The following is a 16,687-nucleotide window of genomic DNA, read 5'->3' as shown; positions in this document are numbered from 1 at the left end:
TTTATCTTCATCCTAATCGTTGATATCATTCAAAAAGACACGATTTTTTTTTTGTTATCATTAAATACCTCATTTTAATCCTCAATCCTATTAACTTAATAACCTCAGTTTGAATTAAATTTTAATTGACGATATTTGTTTGAAAAAACGAAAACAAAAACAAAAATACAGAAAAAAAATTCATTTTCTATCTTTCATTCATAAATTCATATTATATATATATGTATACAGTTAGTTGATTAATACAATTGATTATTAAATTATTTCTAATAAAATTAAATAAAAAATAAAAAATAAAATATATTTTTCATTTGCAATTGTATTAATGTTTATATTAATTAAATCTGTTTATATTAAAAAAAAAAAAAAATTGGTATTAACCGAGTTATAGAAGGTTATCCACCTACCACCCACCATATCTTACATCATAACTTATCTAATACATATATTCCATATTCCATCTTATCATATAACTTATATCATATTCTGTGTGTGTATGTGTGTGTATGTGTGTGTGTGTAGCATATTTTATCTTATGTATTATAAATTTATATCTTATCTCATATCCTATCATGTCGTATCCTATCACAAGTCCTATCTTATATATAAATAATAAATATAAATAACATATGTGTGTGTGTGTGTCCTACGTGTTTTTGTGTATATGTATTTATATAATAATAATATTCAAAAATAATATTTAAAAATAATATTCATACAATATTCAAAAATAAAATTTAAAAATAATATTTAATATAATACTTAAATATAATATATTTAAAAATAATATTTAAATAATATTTATTATAATATTTAAATAATATTATTATTAACTGGTATTAGAAACTCGAAAGTTCATTGCCGCAAATACCAAATCCCGCCATTGTTCTCGTCATTTAAATAATATATATATATATATAAATTACGTGTCACGTTGTTTGTCCGCAATAGACTCCTAAACTACTGAACCGATTTTAATCAAATTTTGCACACTCTGTGCAGTTTCATCCAACTTGAAAGATAGGATAGTTTATATATCAATTTATAATCGCAATATTATTTTATTGCTAATTATTTGTTTATTAACAAAGAGTCATGATTATTAGATGTTTGTATCGGACTGATTGTGAGCCACAACGAAGCGTGACTAATTCAATTATTTTATTTATATTATTTTCATTATTTAAAGTATTAATTTTATATAAAATTATATTAAAAAAAAAAAAAAAATAGTAAGAAAAAAAGAAAAAGTGTTTTACTCTGTCAAATTTCTTTTTTGTATTTTAGCCGTGCTGCTGTTGTTGACCCTTTTAATCCTTTTTCGTAAGATTTTTCTCTCTTCTTGTTTTTTTTTTCATCTTTTTCTACTTCTATTTTTAACGCATAAACTAACTTATTATTATTATTATTATTATTTTTTGTTTGTTTTTTTTTCTTCTCATTTCGCCCTTTTGGTCGTTCTTATTTCTTCGAAAATGAGGACAAGAGTCTTCAGGGATGAATTTGAGTGTTCGGTCAATAAATTTCTTTCATTTCATATATATATATACATATATATAAACGTCAAACAATAAAAAAAAAAAATAATTAATTCGTTTAAAACAACCCAATAAAAATTTCTATGTAATTTCAAAAATTAAAGATTATGAAAATTCAGATGAAGTAATAATTAAAGTATCAATCCAATTAATATTAATTAAATAAATACAAAAATAATATTGATAAGTTCTTAAGTAAAGTTAGTGAATGAATGAATAAGAGAAATAAAGAAGAAAAAACAAAAAAAGTAATAAAGAAGAAGTAAAAATTCAATAAATGTCGTGGTCGCCGTACTGTCGCCTCTAAAAGAAAAAAAAAAAAAAAGAAAAAAAAAAGTAAAAAAAGAAAGAGAAGAAAGAAAGAAAGAAATAAATGTCTCTTTGGGTAGGTCTCGTGTTGCATTTAAAATGAATCGAACGAGACAAGTACTTCGTGCGAAAAAGATATAGTACTTTTGCGACAGAAGAAAAATGAGTACTTATGTCCCCGTGAAAACGAAATAGTGAAAAGTTTTAATGAAACGTGAACGTATACAACTACCATAAACACCATACTACCATACTCACGTGTTTTATAAGTGTTGTATAGTAAGTGTATACGTATACGTATATATGATGTTCCTAAAAGAGAGTCGGCTTTTATATATATACACAATATTTATATATAATATATATATTATATTTTATACAATACAATATATATATTAATTTATATTAATTATTATATTAATATATATTAATTAATATATATTATATTTTATACAATCTATATATGTATATATTATATACAAAATTATAATATAAATATATGTATATTTTATTTTATTTATTTTAACTATTTATTATATTTTTGTTTTTAATGTAAATTTATTTTTTTTTTTTTTTTTTAATGTAAAATATATCTATATAGTAAAAGCTTGCTTTTACAAAAAAAAATACTATATATTATATATTATATATTATTATATATTATATATTCTATAAATTCATTTATTTTGAGAATAGAATATGAAAACTTATATATATATTGCAATTTGATTCATTTTCATTTTCTAATTTAATTTAACGTGAGAAACATACCTTTTTACAGTTTACCTATTCACGACCATTTAGATTAATTGCAAAGATAAATAAACTTACATTAATACACATAGAAAACTTTCTATGCATTAGTATGAATTTTCAAGTCACGTGAATATTCGTCAGTAATTTTTTTCATCATTTTCTTTTTTTTTTCTTGCAAGTCAACTATAATATATACAGTTAAGGAGGGTGTTTTAATTTCTTGGGTAATTTAAACAATTAATTTATCATTCTGCAATTTTTTTGTTTTTTTTTTCATGTAATCAAAAAAAAATCAATCAAAATTAATGTAATCAAAAAAATTATCTAACAACTTCTTTTAACATATTCTGTATTAAATATAAAATTATTATATAATACCTGTATAATATTACAATAATATATGATTAATCGTAGGATACATTTTTGTTTTTGTTTTTTTTTTTTTTCAAGAAACACCTTTTAAAGTAAAATAATTCAGCAAACTATATATATATATATATGTTAATGAGAGATAGAGCCTTACAAAGATAAACTTTGATCAGCTACTTTATCAAATATTGGATTACAAAATTAACTTCATCGTTATTGTAATAAAATTTTCAATTATAAGAAGCAAACTAACATAAACTAATTTATAACAATTATATATATAGATAATAATATGTTTCATTGACAACAATTTCTTAAATTATCCATAAAGTAAAAAAAAACAAGAACAAAAAAAGAAATATTAATAAAAAAAATTAAAAAAATAATAATAATAATAAAAATCAATATCAATGTTATTAAATTACTAATTTGATTTCTGTAGATGTTCTTACAAATTTAAAAAAACATATTGAAGTATAAGAAGAAAAAAACATATAATAATATTATAAATAATATTATTATTATTTGTAATATTATTATTATTAGAATAAAATACAATTTATTGATATAACTTTATACTACTATATATTCATAGTTATTTTCACATTGCACTAATTACGAAACAAGTAATTATGGCCTTCCCAGATGAGACCTCGTGGTCACACCTCAACCACCACACCATTGACGTTTCACAAACGTCAATAATACTATTCCGATTAGTTTGTCGATTATTATAATTATCTGTTATTATAATATTCGATTTCACACAAGATCTTTCTAATATAACTTTATATTTGTTCGAATAATAATAATAATAATAATAATAATAATATTTCGTATTAATTACTTGTTCGATTAATTATAATATATATATATACTATATTTAATATTTAATATTTAATAAATATATTATATATAAAAAAGATACCATTTTTATTATTATTATTATTATTATTATTATTATTATTATTATTATTATTATTATTATTATTATTATTATTATTATTATACGTTTTACTCCTAACCTCCAATATTTCAATTTGATAATTAATTAGTTATTATTGTTAGTTATTCTTTTGTGTTTTTTCTTGTTAGTGTGTATTTAATTATTTAAAATTAATTCGTCATCGTTTACCTGTGTTTTGTTTTCTTTATATTTCAAGGTGGTGGTGACAGCAACAAAGGGAAGAGTAAGAAATGGCGGAAGATACTTCAGTTCCCACACATTTCCCAGTGCATTGGCCTAAAAGATAAATTAGGTATGTTAATGTTTTATTCAATCAAATGTGTCTTTTTTTATTATATATATATATATTTCATTGTGATGCATAAACTATTAACAAGTCAACAATTTGAAATTATTTAAAAAAAATAAAAAATAAAAAAATAAAAATGAAAAAGATAGTAGAACACCCTACGTTTTACATAGTTTTTTTTTTCTTTCTCATACTTTACTCTTAACATTTGATAAAATATACTTCCCCCTTCTTTCATCGATGTGTCTCTTGGTTAATCAACGTGTGACCCCTCATTGACCTCGACCTGAGATTATTGAATCTTTACGACCTCCTCCTCTTCTTCCTCCTTCCTCCTCTTCCTCCTTCCTCTTCCTTCTCCTCCTCTTCCTCCTCCTCCTTCTTCCTCTACGCGGATGTACTTTGCAAAGTATCATTCAAATTTATTTGCTCTAAAAAAATCAAGATTATAATATCAGTAAAAATATAGTATTACAATAATACCAACTACACATAGATAAATAAATATCAAAATTTATATTTAATTAGATATATTAGATAGAGTCATAAATAACTTCAGTTTTTTTTTATGTGAGACAAAGAATGTGTGGCGTTTCTGCGACTGATAAATGCAAGACACCTTTCATGGAGTTTTTTTCTTTTTTTGGCACTCTTTGCAATTGTTCAACGTATCTATTAAATTTTGTTCCAATATTACCTTTAAAAGGTTCATCAAAGTCGGAAATACGTCCTGCACACTCGGTTCATCTTTTAAGAATCATATCTCCAGAACGGAATTTGACAAACCAATTTCTAACTGCCCTATTAGTTATCAATCCTGCACCGTATACGCTGTATATTTTTTCAGTTGCCACTTTAGTGCTATTGCCTTGTTTCAATTCTTAAAGCATTACATGTCGAATATGCACTTTTTACTATTATCCATTTCAGTGGTTAAGAAAAATGGTTAAATGTAACATTGACTGCATAAAAAAGTTAACAGAAGACTAACTGAATTCTCATCTATATAGTGATATCGAAAATCCGTATATAAATTACGTGTCACGTTGTTTGTTCGCAATGGACTCCTAAACAACTGAACTGATTTTAATTAAATTTTGCACACTGTGTGCAGTATCATCCAACTTGAAAGATAGGATAGTTTATATCTCAATTTATCATCGCAATATTATTTTATTGCGAATTATTTGTTTATTAACAAGGAGTCATGATTATCTCTGTTAATTCGATAAGATTCTAACAGATGGAGGTATAAGGTAACTCGTTGATTTAAAGACGTGTGTATCGGACTGACGGGGCACCCCTAGTAATAGATAAATACGAAAAATAGATTTTACATAGATGCATCGGAAGTTACTTATGACTCGACCTAATATTTATACTAATTATATTATTCTATATAACTTTCTCATTGAACTATAGTATTTCATGGGTGGATAATTTTCCTTGCATGTCTATTTCCTTTTTTTTCTATAAAAATTTCTCTTCAAACGAAATCGCTAACATGAAATTGCAATAATTGTTAACGTTGAAAGTCACTTCCTGGTTTGATTACATTCTACGAATTGTGAACTACCGATAACTTTAAAATGAAATTCTAAACACGCGTGACGCGTGATTTTTTCTTTCACTCATGAAACTTTATAAAAAAAAAAAAAAAAAAAAAAAATACAAAAAAACACGCAACGCACACATTTCACTACAAATCGATAATACGTAAATAAAAAACTGCGAATACGAATGATTGCCGATATAAATAAATAAATCTTGATTATTATTTATCAAATGATAATTAAGAATATTAACCAGTTGACTGTGGAATTTAGTTTCAAAAAAGATCATCACAGGCTGTGGAATTAACACTAGATTGCCCGAGATTTCTTGTATAGCTATATTGCCCAAAAACAGTCAAAATGACTGCATTGTGAAAAAATAACTAATGTGTAAACAAATTTGTTTAAAATTAATTTTTAATATTTCTTATATTATTTACAGTTATACAACAAGTTATTAGTAAATATTAACAATATTAATTAATTAATTATTATTAATTCTAAGAAATTGTGTCATTATATACATAATTGTTTTTCTAATTGAAAATAAAAAACAGTCAAAATGACTGCCTTGGGCAATCTAGTGTTAAAAACAAGCAACGACGTGTATACACGTCGTACGCACTTAACTGGTTAATAGAAATCTGAAAAAAAAAAAAAAAACTATACTTAAAATAAAAAAAATAAATCATCAATTATTATTCTTCGAATACAATTTTTGTTTTTTGTTTTTTTTTTTTTTGTTTAATTATTGTGTAGATATTAGGTACGGTTATGTGGTGGATCAACAACCAATTGGAAGACTACTCTTCAGGCAATATTGCCAAGATAAAAAACCGGCCTATCACCGATACAATCTTTTCCTGGATTCAATTGAAAAATACGAAATAGAGATGGACGAAAATCGTATGGAATTAGCCAAAGAATTATTTGAACAATATCTTACAAGAGAAGGTTCTGAGGTCGTAGACATATTGAACGATTCTTTGATATCCCAATGTGAAGAAAGATTGTGCTCAGGTGGAAAAGAATTGTTCGTTGAGATTGCACAAACTGTCAAAAATTTTCTAGCTGGTGAACCATTCTCAGCATTTCAAACCACTATCTATTTTTACAGGTACAATTTTATCAATTATTATATTTCAATGATTACACATTTTTAACATTATACTTCAATGATTACATATACCCCAAAAGGGGGTGGTCGTTATTTGATTAAAAAATATGGAATTGTGGTAATTATGTTAATTACATAAAAAAAATAACAATTACCCTAATTAGGGTAATTGTTATTTTAGGGTATATATATAACCTAATATATATACGTATAAATTTACAATACAAAAACTAAACAAAAATAATAATAATAAAAATAAAAAAAGATTACTAATAAACATAAACATATCTATTGCAAGATGATTAGATGATAAATATAATTACAGGTATCTCCAATGGAAATGGTTGGAGGCACAACCAGTAACATACAAAACGTTCCGTATGTATAGAGTCCTCGGTAAAGGTGGTTTTGGTGAAGTATGTGCTTGCCAGGTCAGAGCAACCGGTAAAATGTATGCCTGTAAGAAACTCGAGAAGAAAAGGATAAAGAAGAGAAAGGGAGAAGCAATGGTACTGATTGAAAAGAATATACTACAGAAGATAAACTCTAAGTTTGTGGTCTCGTTAGCTTATGCATACGAAACGAAGGATGCTTTATGCCTGGTATTGACCATTATGAATGGGGGTGATTTAAAGTTTCATATATATAATATGGGTGGTGAACCTGGTTTTGATATTAATCGGGCTAGATTTTATGCCGCTGAAGTGGTATGCGGTTTGGAACATTTGCATCTTCAAGGTATTGTTTATAGAGATTGTAAACCGGAGAATATTTTATTGGACGATCATGGCCACGTTAGGATATCTGACCTTGGATTAGCTGTTGAGATTACTGAGGGTGATATGGTACGTGGTAGAGTTGGAACTGTTGGTTACATGGCACCTGAGGTTATCGACAACGAGAAATATACATTTTCACCTGACTGGTTCAGTTTCGGTTGTCTTCTTTACGAAATGATCGAGGGTCAAGCACCATTCAGAGCTAGAAAAGAAAAAGTTAAACGTGAGGAAGTTGACAGAAGGGTTAAGGAAGATCAAGAAAGGTATTCATCCAAATTCACCGAGGAAGCTAAAAGCCTTTGCCAACAGTTACTCAAAAAGAGCCCGAAAAACAGATTGGGCTGCAAGTGCGGCAGACACGGGGCGAAGGAGGTCAAACTTCATAGTTTCTTTCAGTGCTTGAACTGGAAAAGGGTCGAGGCTGGTATGTGGGAACCGCCATTTGTGCCGGATGTGAGTAGGTGTCGTGATAGATTGTCTTTCTCTCTCTCTCTCTATTACTATTTCTATCTTTATTTCTATTCCTTACATCTTCAATAGTTTTTTTGTATATTTGATACATCAAATTATACGATTTTTTTTTATTGGGTTAGCAACTAAGTGATTGCAGATTTTTAAAATTAGCAATGACACTTAGTTGCCCCAACCCAATATTTATATATTTTTATATTATTATTTTATTGAAAGGTGTATTCTCTTTTTTGTTATTGTTTTTATCCTAATAAATAATTTGATTTCAGCCACACGCTGTATATGCTAAAGACGTCCTAGACATCGAGCAATTCTCTACAGTGAAAGGTGTTAATCTCGATGCGACAGACGACACCTTTTACAGTAAATTTAACACGGGAAGCGTATCCATTCCTTGGCAAAATGAGGTAAGTCTCGTAAAACAGTTCAAACAATGTATACACATACATACATACATACATACAAACGTATACACACATATAAATAGTTGTATTGTTCTTTTACGATATTGAGACTGATTAATATAAGAAAGTTGTGTTGAAAGAAAAAGAAGAAGAAGAAGAAGAAGAAACTCTTACGGTTGATTACCTTTGACCTTTACCAATAAAAATGCCAAACCTTTGACTCTCCTACATTTAACTAACGACACACGTCAGTTAAAGAACATTTGTGTGTTAGTATTCATTGGTCGTAAGGAAAAAGACCAAAAGTCTTTATCAATGATAAATTTTGATTCTTGCAGATGATAGAGACTGAGTGTTTTAAGGAACTCAATGTACTAGGTCCTAACAACACGCCTACTCCAGACTTATTGATAAATTATCCACCACAGAACAACGAGAACAGAGGCTGTTTTCCATTCCGTAGAAAGGTATATATAACATAAAATAATTATAACAATAATAAGAACAATAATAATAATAATCAATCATCATTCGTTCATTTAATTTCCATATTTAAATCCTAATTATCATTTGCACAATGACTCAGATTTTAATAAACAAAGAATTCTATACTGTAAAATAACAAAAAGGAATTATATTAATTAATAAAGTAACTAGTTAATCAAATGTTAAATAAATTATATATAATTAAATAATATAGATATAATATTAATTACATTAATTAATTAATATTCAATTTTTAATTATAAAGGTGAATCAAAAAAATATCAAATAAATTATAATAATTTAATTTAAATATTATTATATAAATATTATATATTAATGATATATAATATTATATATAACTAAATAATATAAATATAATATTAAAATTATAATAATTAATTAATATTATAAATTTTTAAATATAAAGTTAAACCAACGTATGTCTTATAAATCTAAATATCAAAGTTTACCATCAATTAAATTAATTAATTTGAAACAACAACAACAACAACAACAACAAAATAGTAATAAAAACATTTAATATCCTATCATCTTTATGAATAAAATATTGCACAAGAAATAAAGTAATATACGATTAGTATAATCATAATTATGTAAATAATTATAAAATATATATGGAATGATAATATTTCATTATTTTCCTCGTCATTAGTGTCGAGCTATTAAATTAATTAATAAATGATCTTCTTTTTCTTTTTCTTCTTCTTCTTCTTCTTATTATTATTATTGTTATTGTTATTCAGGAGAAGCAGAGTGCACGTACAAAAGAGATACCGTTATCCGAGTGCCATTTGTTGGAGCTGTCTCAAAGTCAGAGCTCCGAGATGTCGGTCAGCTGACTCAGGATTAACGCCTGTAGCGTAAATCAATCGGCATCACCTTCTTATCGTTGTCGTCGTGGTCGAAGACGACGTACTTCGAGATGTTGTCCAAAGCTTCTCTGAATAAGGGATTCAAGGATATAAGGATAAAGAAAAAAAGGAAGATTAGATTTCTATCTCCTTTTAAAAGAAGAAGAAGAACAAGAACTACTAGTAAAAGAAGAAAAAGAAGAAGAATATATCCGTTTTAACAAAATACCTCCTCTTCGTTCAAATGGAAGACAAATTTCTGAGATCCCTTGATGAAAGGATCGATCATTAAAACCAAAAAAAAAAAAAACACACACGAGAGAAAAACAATTTGTGTGTTCTCTAACTAAACAAATAATGTCCGTTCAAAAATCGTTGTTCCTGACTCAAAAAAACGAATTAAAGACAACAACAACAACTTGAAAGAAATGAAAGAAACAAAACAAAAAACACACACGAGAAAACATTTTTTGTGGAATCTTACAAATATGTCCGTTCAAATATGTCCGTTCAAATATGTCCGTTCAAATATGTCCGTTCAAATATGTCTGTTCCTGATCGTTCATTTTTATTATTATTTTTTTTAAATGAAATAATTGTTTTGTTCTTTTGAATAAGCATTCTAATCTATCGATTATAATTACTAAAAATCAGAGTAACATTTGTCAGAATTATTTGTACGCTTATTTTTAAATAGTTCAATGGATGATGAGAGAAAGAAAAAAGAAAAAGAAGAAGAAGAGAAAGAGAAAGAGAAAGCGAGAGAGTGAGATTAAACGAGACTGTATACGTGTACAATTTGTTGTATTTGATCAGAATCACGGAATAATTTCCATGTTTATTATATCACGTCCTATCAATTATTGAACTGAGAGAATATTACAATATAAATACATATACATATACATATATATATAAATAAATATTAGAATTTAAATTGGATGAAACAAAACAAAACAAAAACATGGAGGATAAATTTATTTCTTCTGATTAAACTAATGTAACACAACCGTAAATGATTCCGACATAACCGTTCTTTAAAATAAAATGGTTCCCTTGAATTAATATTTACTCAAAAAAAAAAAAAAAAATTAATATAATAACAAACAAATGAAATTAATGAAAAATTATAAACAAGAATAAAAAGAAAACATGTATACTTTGTATTTAAACTGATGAAATATTTTAATATATATATATGTGTATGTATATGTAGTATATGTATTTATAAGAGGATTAAATTAGACACGATTGAAAAGTGAAAGTATATCTACGAAGAGCTCAAAGACATCAATTTGAAAGACATCATTTTCTTATTTATGGCAACTGCCAATTCTATTAGAAATTATTCGCAGTTTAAACTATTTAAGGATAAAGGAAAAAAAAAGAAATCGTTCAACGTTTCATTTCTTATCTATTTTAACAAAGTTGTTATCAAACACGTCAACATTATCTCTTTTCCTTTGTTCCTTATCTTCTACATTTTTGTTTCTCTATTTTTTTTTTTTTTTTTTTTTTTTAAATTAATTTTAAATTTTGTTCTGGTATAATTATGTGTACACTACACCTTAAAAGTTTGGATACACATACTCGTATATCAAATATTAAATTATTTTAAAATGATCTTTTATCAAATGCTTTATTTTATTGTATATAATTAATCAGTTAAGTATGGCGATCTGTGCACAGAGGTGCACTCTGGTGTGTGTCGCGATAATCAAGCGATGTCGGATATAGTCGTCAAACGCAGAATAAGTCGAGCTGTTAAAATATTGAATTATCAAAAAGACGATTTTATATTTTAGAAAAATAAATTTTAGAGAAATGGTAAGAAACTTTTACGCATGACGGATATATACGTCATAACAGTAAAATTTTGCCAATATCTCCATGACGGATATAGTCGTCAAACACGCTTAACTGATTAAAAAGAAAAATACTTGTTTTGCATAATGAAAAAAATTAAATTCAAAATATTAATTACTCTGTAATAGAAAAATTTGATAAAGAATTAAATGTGTTCTAAAGTGTTTCACTTGTTAATCAAAATGGAGTCGATAGTTTGTACATAAATGTAATACAAATTTATTATCAAAGTATGTGTTACCAAACTTAATAGTGTATTTGTATGTGTATTACATATTACATTTAAAAGTGATTGATTTTATTGACGTATATTTTTATTATTGAACAAAAAGAAAAACATAACCTTTTATAATGATCTAAATTGATGTCCTTCTCATAAATGCACACATAAAAACGCACATTTTACAAATTTTTAAACATACACCGAAAAAAAGAAGAATAATAGAAAAATAATAATAATAATAATAATAATATTATAACAACGATTAATTTAATTAATCATCATCATCGTGATTTTTTACTAAAATAATTTGAATATGTTATGATAAAAAAAAAAGATGATGGAAAACGAATCATTGATTTCTCATTGTTCTCTCGCAAAAGAAAAAAAAACAAAACAAAACAAAAACAAAAAATCAATGCCGAAATTGACCAAAAAAAAAAAAAAAAAAAAATGAATCAAAAGAGGCATGTGTAGTAATTTCCCTCGCGCCCAAAATCGTTCGATGTGTGTCTGTGACGTGTCACAAACACATTTATACATATATATGCATATATATTATATATGTATATTCTAAAAAAAAAAAAAAATAAACCATTAGATATTAGGTATTAGAATTAGAGTGAAACAAAAAAAAACAAAGAAATAATTTTCGTTAGTAATGAAACTAATTTTTTCACAAACCAATTTTTCGTATAGAAAAAAAAATGGAATCGTGAGATGATATGATGACGCACACGCACACGATGAATACAATGCTTTAAAAAAAGAAAAAGAAAAAAGAACAAAAAAGTAAAAAAAGAAGAAGAAAAAATGATATTTTTTATTTTTCTTTTTTATTTTTTATTACCGATAAGAGAGAAAGAGAGAAAGAGAGAGAGAGAGAGAAAAAAAGAAGAAAATAACGGGCAAATGAGAATGAGCCATTGCACACAATTTATTGTTGTCTCCTCCTCCTCCTCCTCCTCCACCGCCATTTTAATTTCTTCTCAGTTTTTATACAAACACGTTGAAAATATTTATATTTATGTATGTATGTGCATGTATGTATGTATGAACGTATGTACGTAGGTCTGTATGTATCGTGGACATTTTTTTTTCAAAAACATTCGTCTCAATTCAATATGTCTGCCGTGTAATTATTATCTCGCGTTTTAAATTGAATTATTAAAAAAAGAGAAAAAAAAATTCGGAGAAAAAAGAATCTTAAACGACCTAAAATATTAATAATAATATTAATAATAATAATAATAATTAGAATATAATAATTATAATAATAATAATAATAATAATAATAATAATAGAAATAATTGAAATTTATTCTTAATCGTACGCGTCATCGATGATTACATACACACACACACACACACACATACCTTCGAACGTATAAACCCATGAAGAACAAAAAAAAAGGATCGAATTGAAACACAACCGGTCTAAAATAAAAAAAAAATAAAAACATAAGCTTTTTTTTATACACATTGTAAACAAGGAAAAAAAGGGGGATAGATAAAAAAAAATGTAGGTAAAATGATCATCCCTAAAATAATTTCTTGTTAGTTGGTTTAAGCGTGTTTCGTGATGGATGAACGACGCACGATCATATCTAATGATTATTATAATAATAATAATTAATTAATTAATAAATAATAATATTAATATTAATATTAATAATAAATATTGATAATAAAAAAAAAAAATAAGAAAAAACAAGGGCTTAAATGCGCGAGTGAGTCACAAAAATAAACAATATTATATCGTTCGTACAAAATGTGTGTTTTAGCGAAACAACAAAAATTGTTCATCGTTCGATTTGCTGAACAACGAGCTCGGATTAGAAAAAAAAACAAAAAAAAAAAAATACAAGAAAAAAAAAGGATTATTATTTTCAATTTTGAATCTCTCAAATAAATAAATAATTAAATAAATTAATTAATTATCACATAAAGAATTGTACTCGCGTTACAATTCCGAGTTCGTTTTAGGCACTGATATAAAATAAAAAAAATAAAACAAACAAAAAAATAAAAGTATTACGTCCTAAGATTAAATTGAAAATACGTTTTTTTCTCTTTCGCGAGGTGTGTTTGAATCTCACGATATTAAAAAAAAAAAAAAAAGCAAAAGAAAAAAAAACACAATTTAATATAATTAATCATTTTGTGTATTATATTCTAACTTATTTTATTCCCATGTTGTTTTTCTTTTTTTTTTCTACGTTTGTTGTTCTATTTTATCAACAATCGTTAAGATACTCGATAAAAAAAAAAAAAAAAAAAAACGAAAAAAAAATGCAAATAAAAATAGAAAAACAAAACTGCAATACCGACTGAGATTTTAAAATGAAAGTTCGAAGAATGAGATACACAACTATTACAATTATTAATGTAAAAAACACTTGTGCGCTATAATAATAATCAATTTGTAAAATAGTGAAACAAAATATTTAACAAAAATCATTCCACATTTTAGTTTTTGTTTATTTTTTAATTTTTTTTTTTTTTTTTTTTTTTTTTAATTATACGTCTACATACGACTGATATTTTTTTTTTTGGGTTCTTTTTATAATAGAAATTTCTAATCATCAAAATGTGTATATGAAAAGAGGATGATGGGGTTTCATTAAAATATAAATACACAATTTTTCATTGTTTTTTTTTTTCTCAAGAAAGAAAAATGGTGATGATGATGATGATGATGAAGTTCGAAAAATATGAATTATGAAAATAAAAAATGTGAATGTGCTGAACATCACAAGAATATTTTTATTACGTACCTCTCTTAAATCATGCCAATATGGTGGCCAGCTTTGTTTCTCGAGTTATCAGTGAAACTCGTGTGTGTGTTCACAAATGATTCATATCGATACTCTTCATGCATGACAAAACATCAGTATAAATATATACATACATATATATATATATATATATAACGAGTAAGATTGTGTATAAATAAATAAATCATTCTATGTAAGCGTCCAGTTAAATTAAATGGATAATTTTTGTTCTCATTTTTTTTTCTTCTTTCAAACCAAATCAAAGATATGTTGTAAATTATTTTCTTATTACGAATTTGTTTCATGAGATTATTCTGCTTTGGTACTTGCAAAAAAAGCAAAATTCCGCTAAGGCGCTAATCTACACACCTTAAATTGTTGCGACCAATCATAGAATAACAAAACTTAATTTAAAATCGAAACAATCAAAATTCAAAACATTTTGTTTATAAATAGTAGTTAATCGGATTTTGGTGGAAAATGGGCTGATATAGAATTTAACTTAGATTTAAAACAATCTCTATTTTCTTTCACCTGATACTGTCGCCATAATCTTGACGAAACCCTGACAAAACCCTGACGCACCCCAGACGGTTGCTATGTGCAAACAACAAAGTTGTTGTATGCGAGCAACAAGATTGCTCTTTATTAGCGCATTAGCGGAATTTTTGTTGCGTGGTGCCGTTAATACGTAAATACCCGAATTGTTTTTGAACATTTTTAATGACGCAACCCTGACGAAACCCTGACGCAACCCTGACGCACCCCAGACGGTTGCTATGTGCAAACAACAAAGTTGTTGTATGCGAGCAACAAGATTGCTCTTTATTAGCGCATTAGCGGAATTTTTGTTGCGTGGTGCCGTTAATAAGTAAATACCCGAATTGTTTTTTAATATTTTTAATGACGCAACCCTGACTAAACCCTGACGGTTGTTGTGTGCAAACAACAAAGTTGTTGTATGCGAGCAACAAGATTGCACTTTATTGGCTTATTAGCGGAATTTTTGCTGTGGTGGCGTTAATACTTTACTTTTTTTTTTAAATTTTGTTGTTTAAGTTAATCAATAAATAAAAAAATAAAAAAAACCAAATAATAAGAGAGTACGTAATAAAAAAATAAAAATAAAAAGAGAAGAATGGTGGCGTACATTTTGTTTGTTCCTGACAAGATCTTAAAAGCCAAATAAAATTCCTCCATTTTTGTAATGTCTATATGTATCTAACGTATGTAATACAAAATCCAACGTGATTTGGATATATAGAACAATTTAACAAAATATTATAAATATACGATACATATATATATATATATATATATATATATATATATATATGTATGTATCTTGTATATAAGTTATAAGTATTGTTTTATCATGTATTTATAACTTATATGTTTATACATGCAAAAATATAAATACATATATAATCACATAGATTTGTCAATTTTTATTTCATACCCCGTATATATATATCTGTTTATTTTCAAATTATTTATCAATTATTTATTAATAATTTTTATCAGTAAAAAAAAAAGAAAAAAAAATAATTTCTATCCTTATCTGTTTTTTTTATTTTTTTATTTTTTATCTCTTTTCAAAGAATGAGCTTCCGATAATTTCTAAAAAATAAAAATATAAATATAAATAACAATTAAAATTAAAAATTATTTCATTTAATTTATCGACAAATTACGAAATATATTTTTTACTACGAAATATTATTGATCAAAATTTATTTTATGTTCATAATTTGTATATCTGAAGAAATAAAATTCTATTACTAAAACCATTTTGTTTTTTTTTATATCTTTCTCGTAAAATTTAGCATCTAATAATTTATAACAAAAAAAAAAAAAAAAAAAAAAAGAAAAAAACAATAAAAATACTTATCCAAAACAATTGCATATTTGTATA

At 25.6% G+C, this 16,687-nt stretch overlaps 1 protein-coding gene across 3 annotated transcripts in view; it reads left to right on the top strand.

The window, feature by feature from the left end:
• Gprk2 (G protein-coupled receptor kinase 2) overlaps positions 1-16,207 on the top strand; it is a 31,240-nt gene extending 15,033 nt beyond the window's left edge. For all 3 annotated transcript variants that reach the window (XM_089175351.1, XM_089175350.1, XM_089175349.1), the window contains exons 3-8: positions 4,136-4,231; positions 6,541-6,898; positions 7,224-8,130; positions 8,418-8,555; positions 8,891-9,019; positions 9,803-16,207. In XM_089175351.1, the coding sequence (XP_089031477.1) occupies positions 4,136-4,231; positions 6,541-6,898; positions 7,224-8,130; positions 8,418-8,555; positions 8,891-9,019; positions 9,803-9,898 (1,724 nt within the window). In that variant the 3' untranslated portion in view covers positions 9,899-16,207. The remainder of the gene's footprint in view (positions 1-4,135; positions 4,232-6,540; positions 6,899-7,223; positions 8,131-8,417; positions 8,556-8,890; positions 9,020-9,802) is intronic.
• Positions 16,208-16,687: the final 480 nt, after the last annotated feature.

This window comes from Polistes dominula, unplaced genomic scaffold (assembly GCF_049000335.1).
Source record: "Polistes dominula isolate Pdom_NZ unplaced genomic scaffold, Pdom_raw_medaka contig_82, whole genome shotgun sequence".
Lineage (NCBI taxonomy): Eukaryota > Metazoa > Arthropoda > Insecta > Hymenoptera > Vespidae > Polistes > Polistes dominula.
The sequence above is the reverse complement of the archived record's forward strand: the minus strand, read 5'-3'. Positions and strand labels throughout refer to the sequence as shown.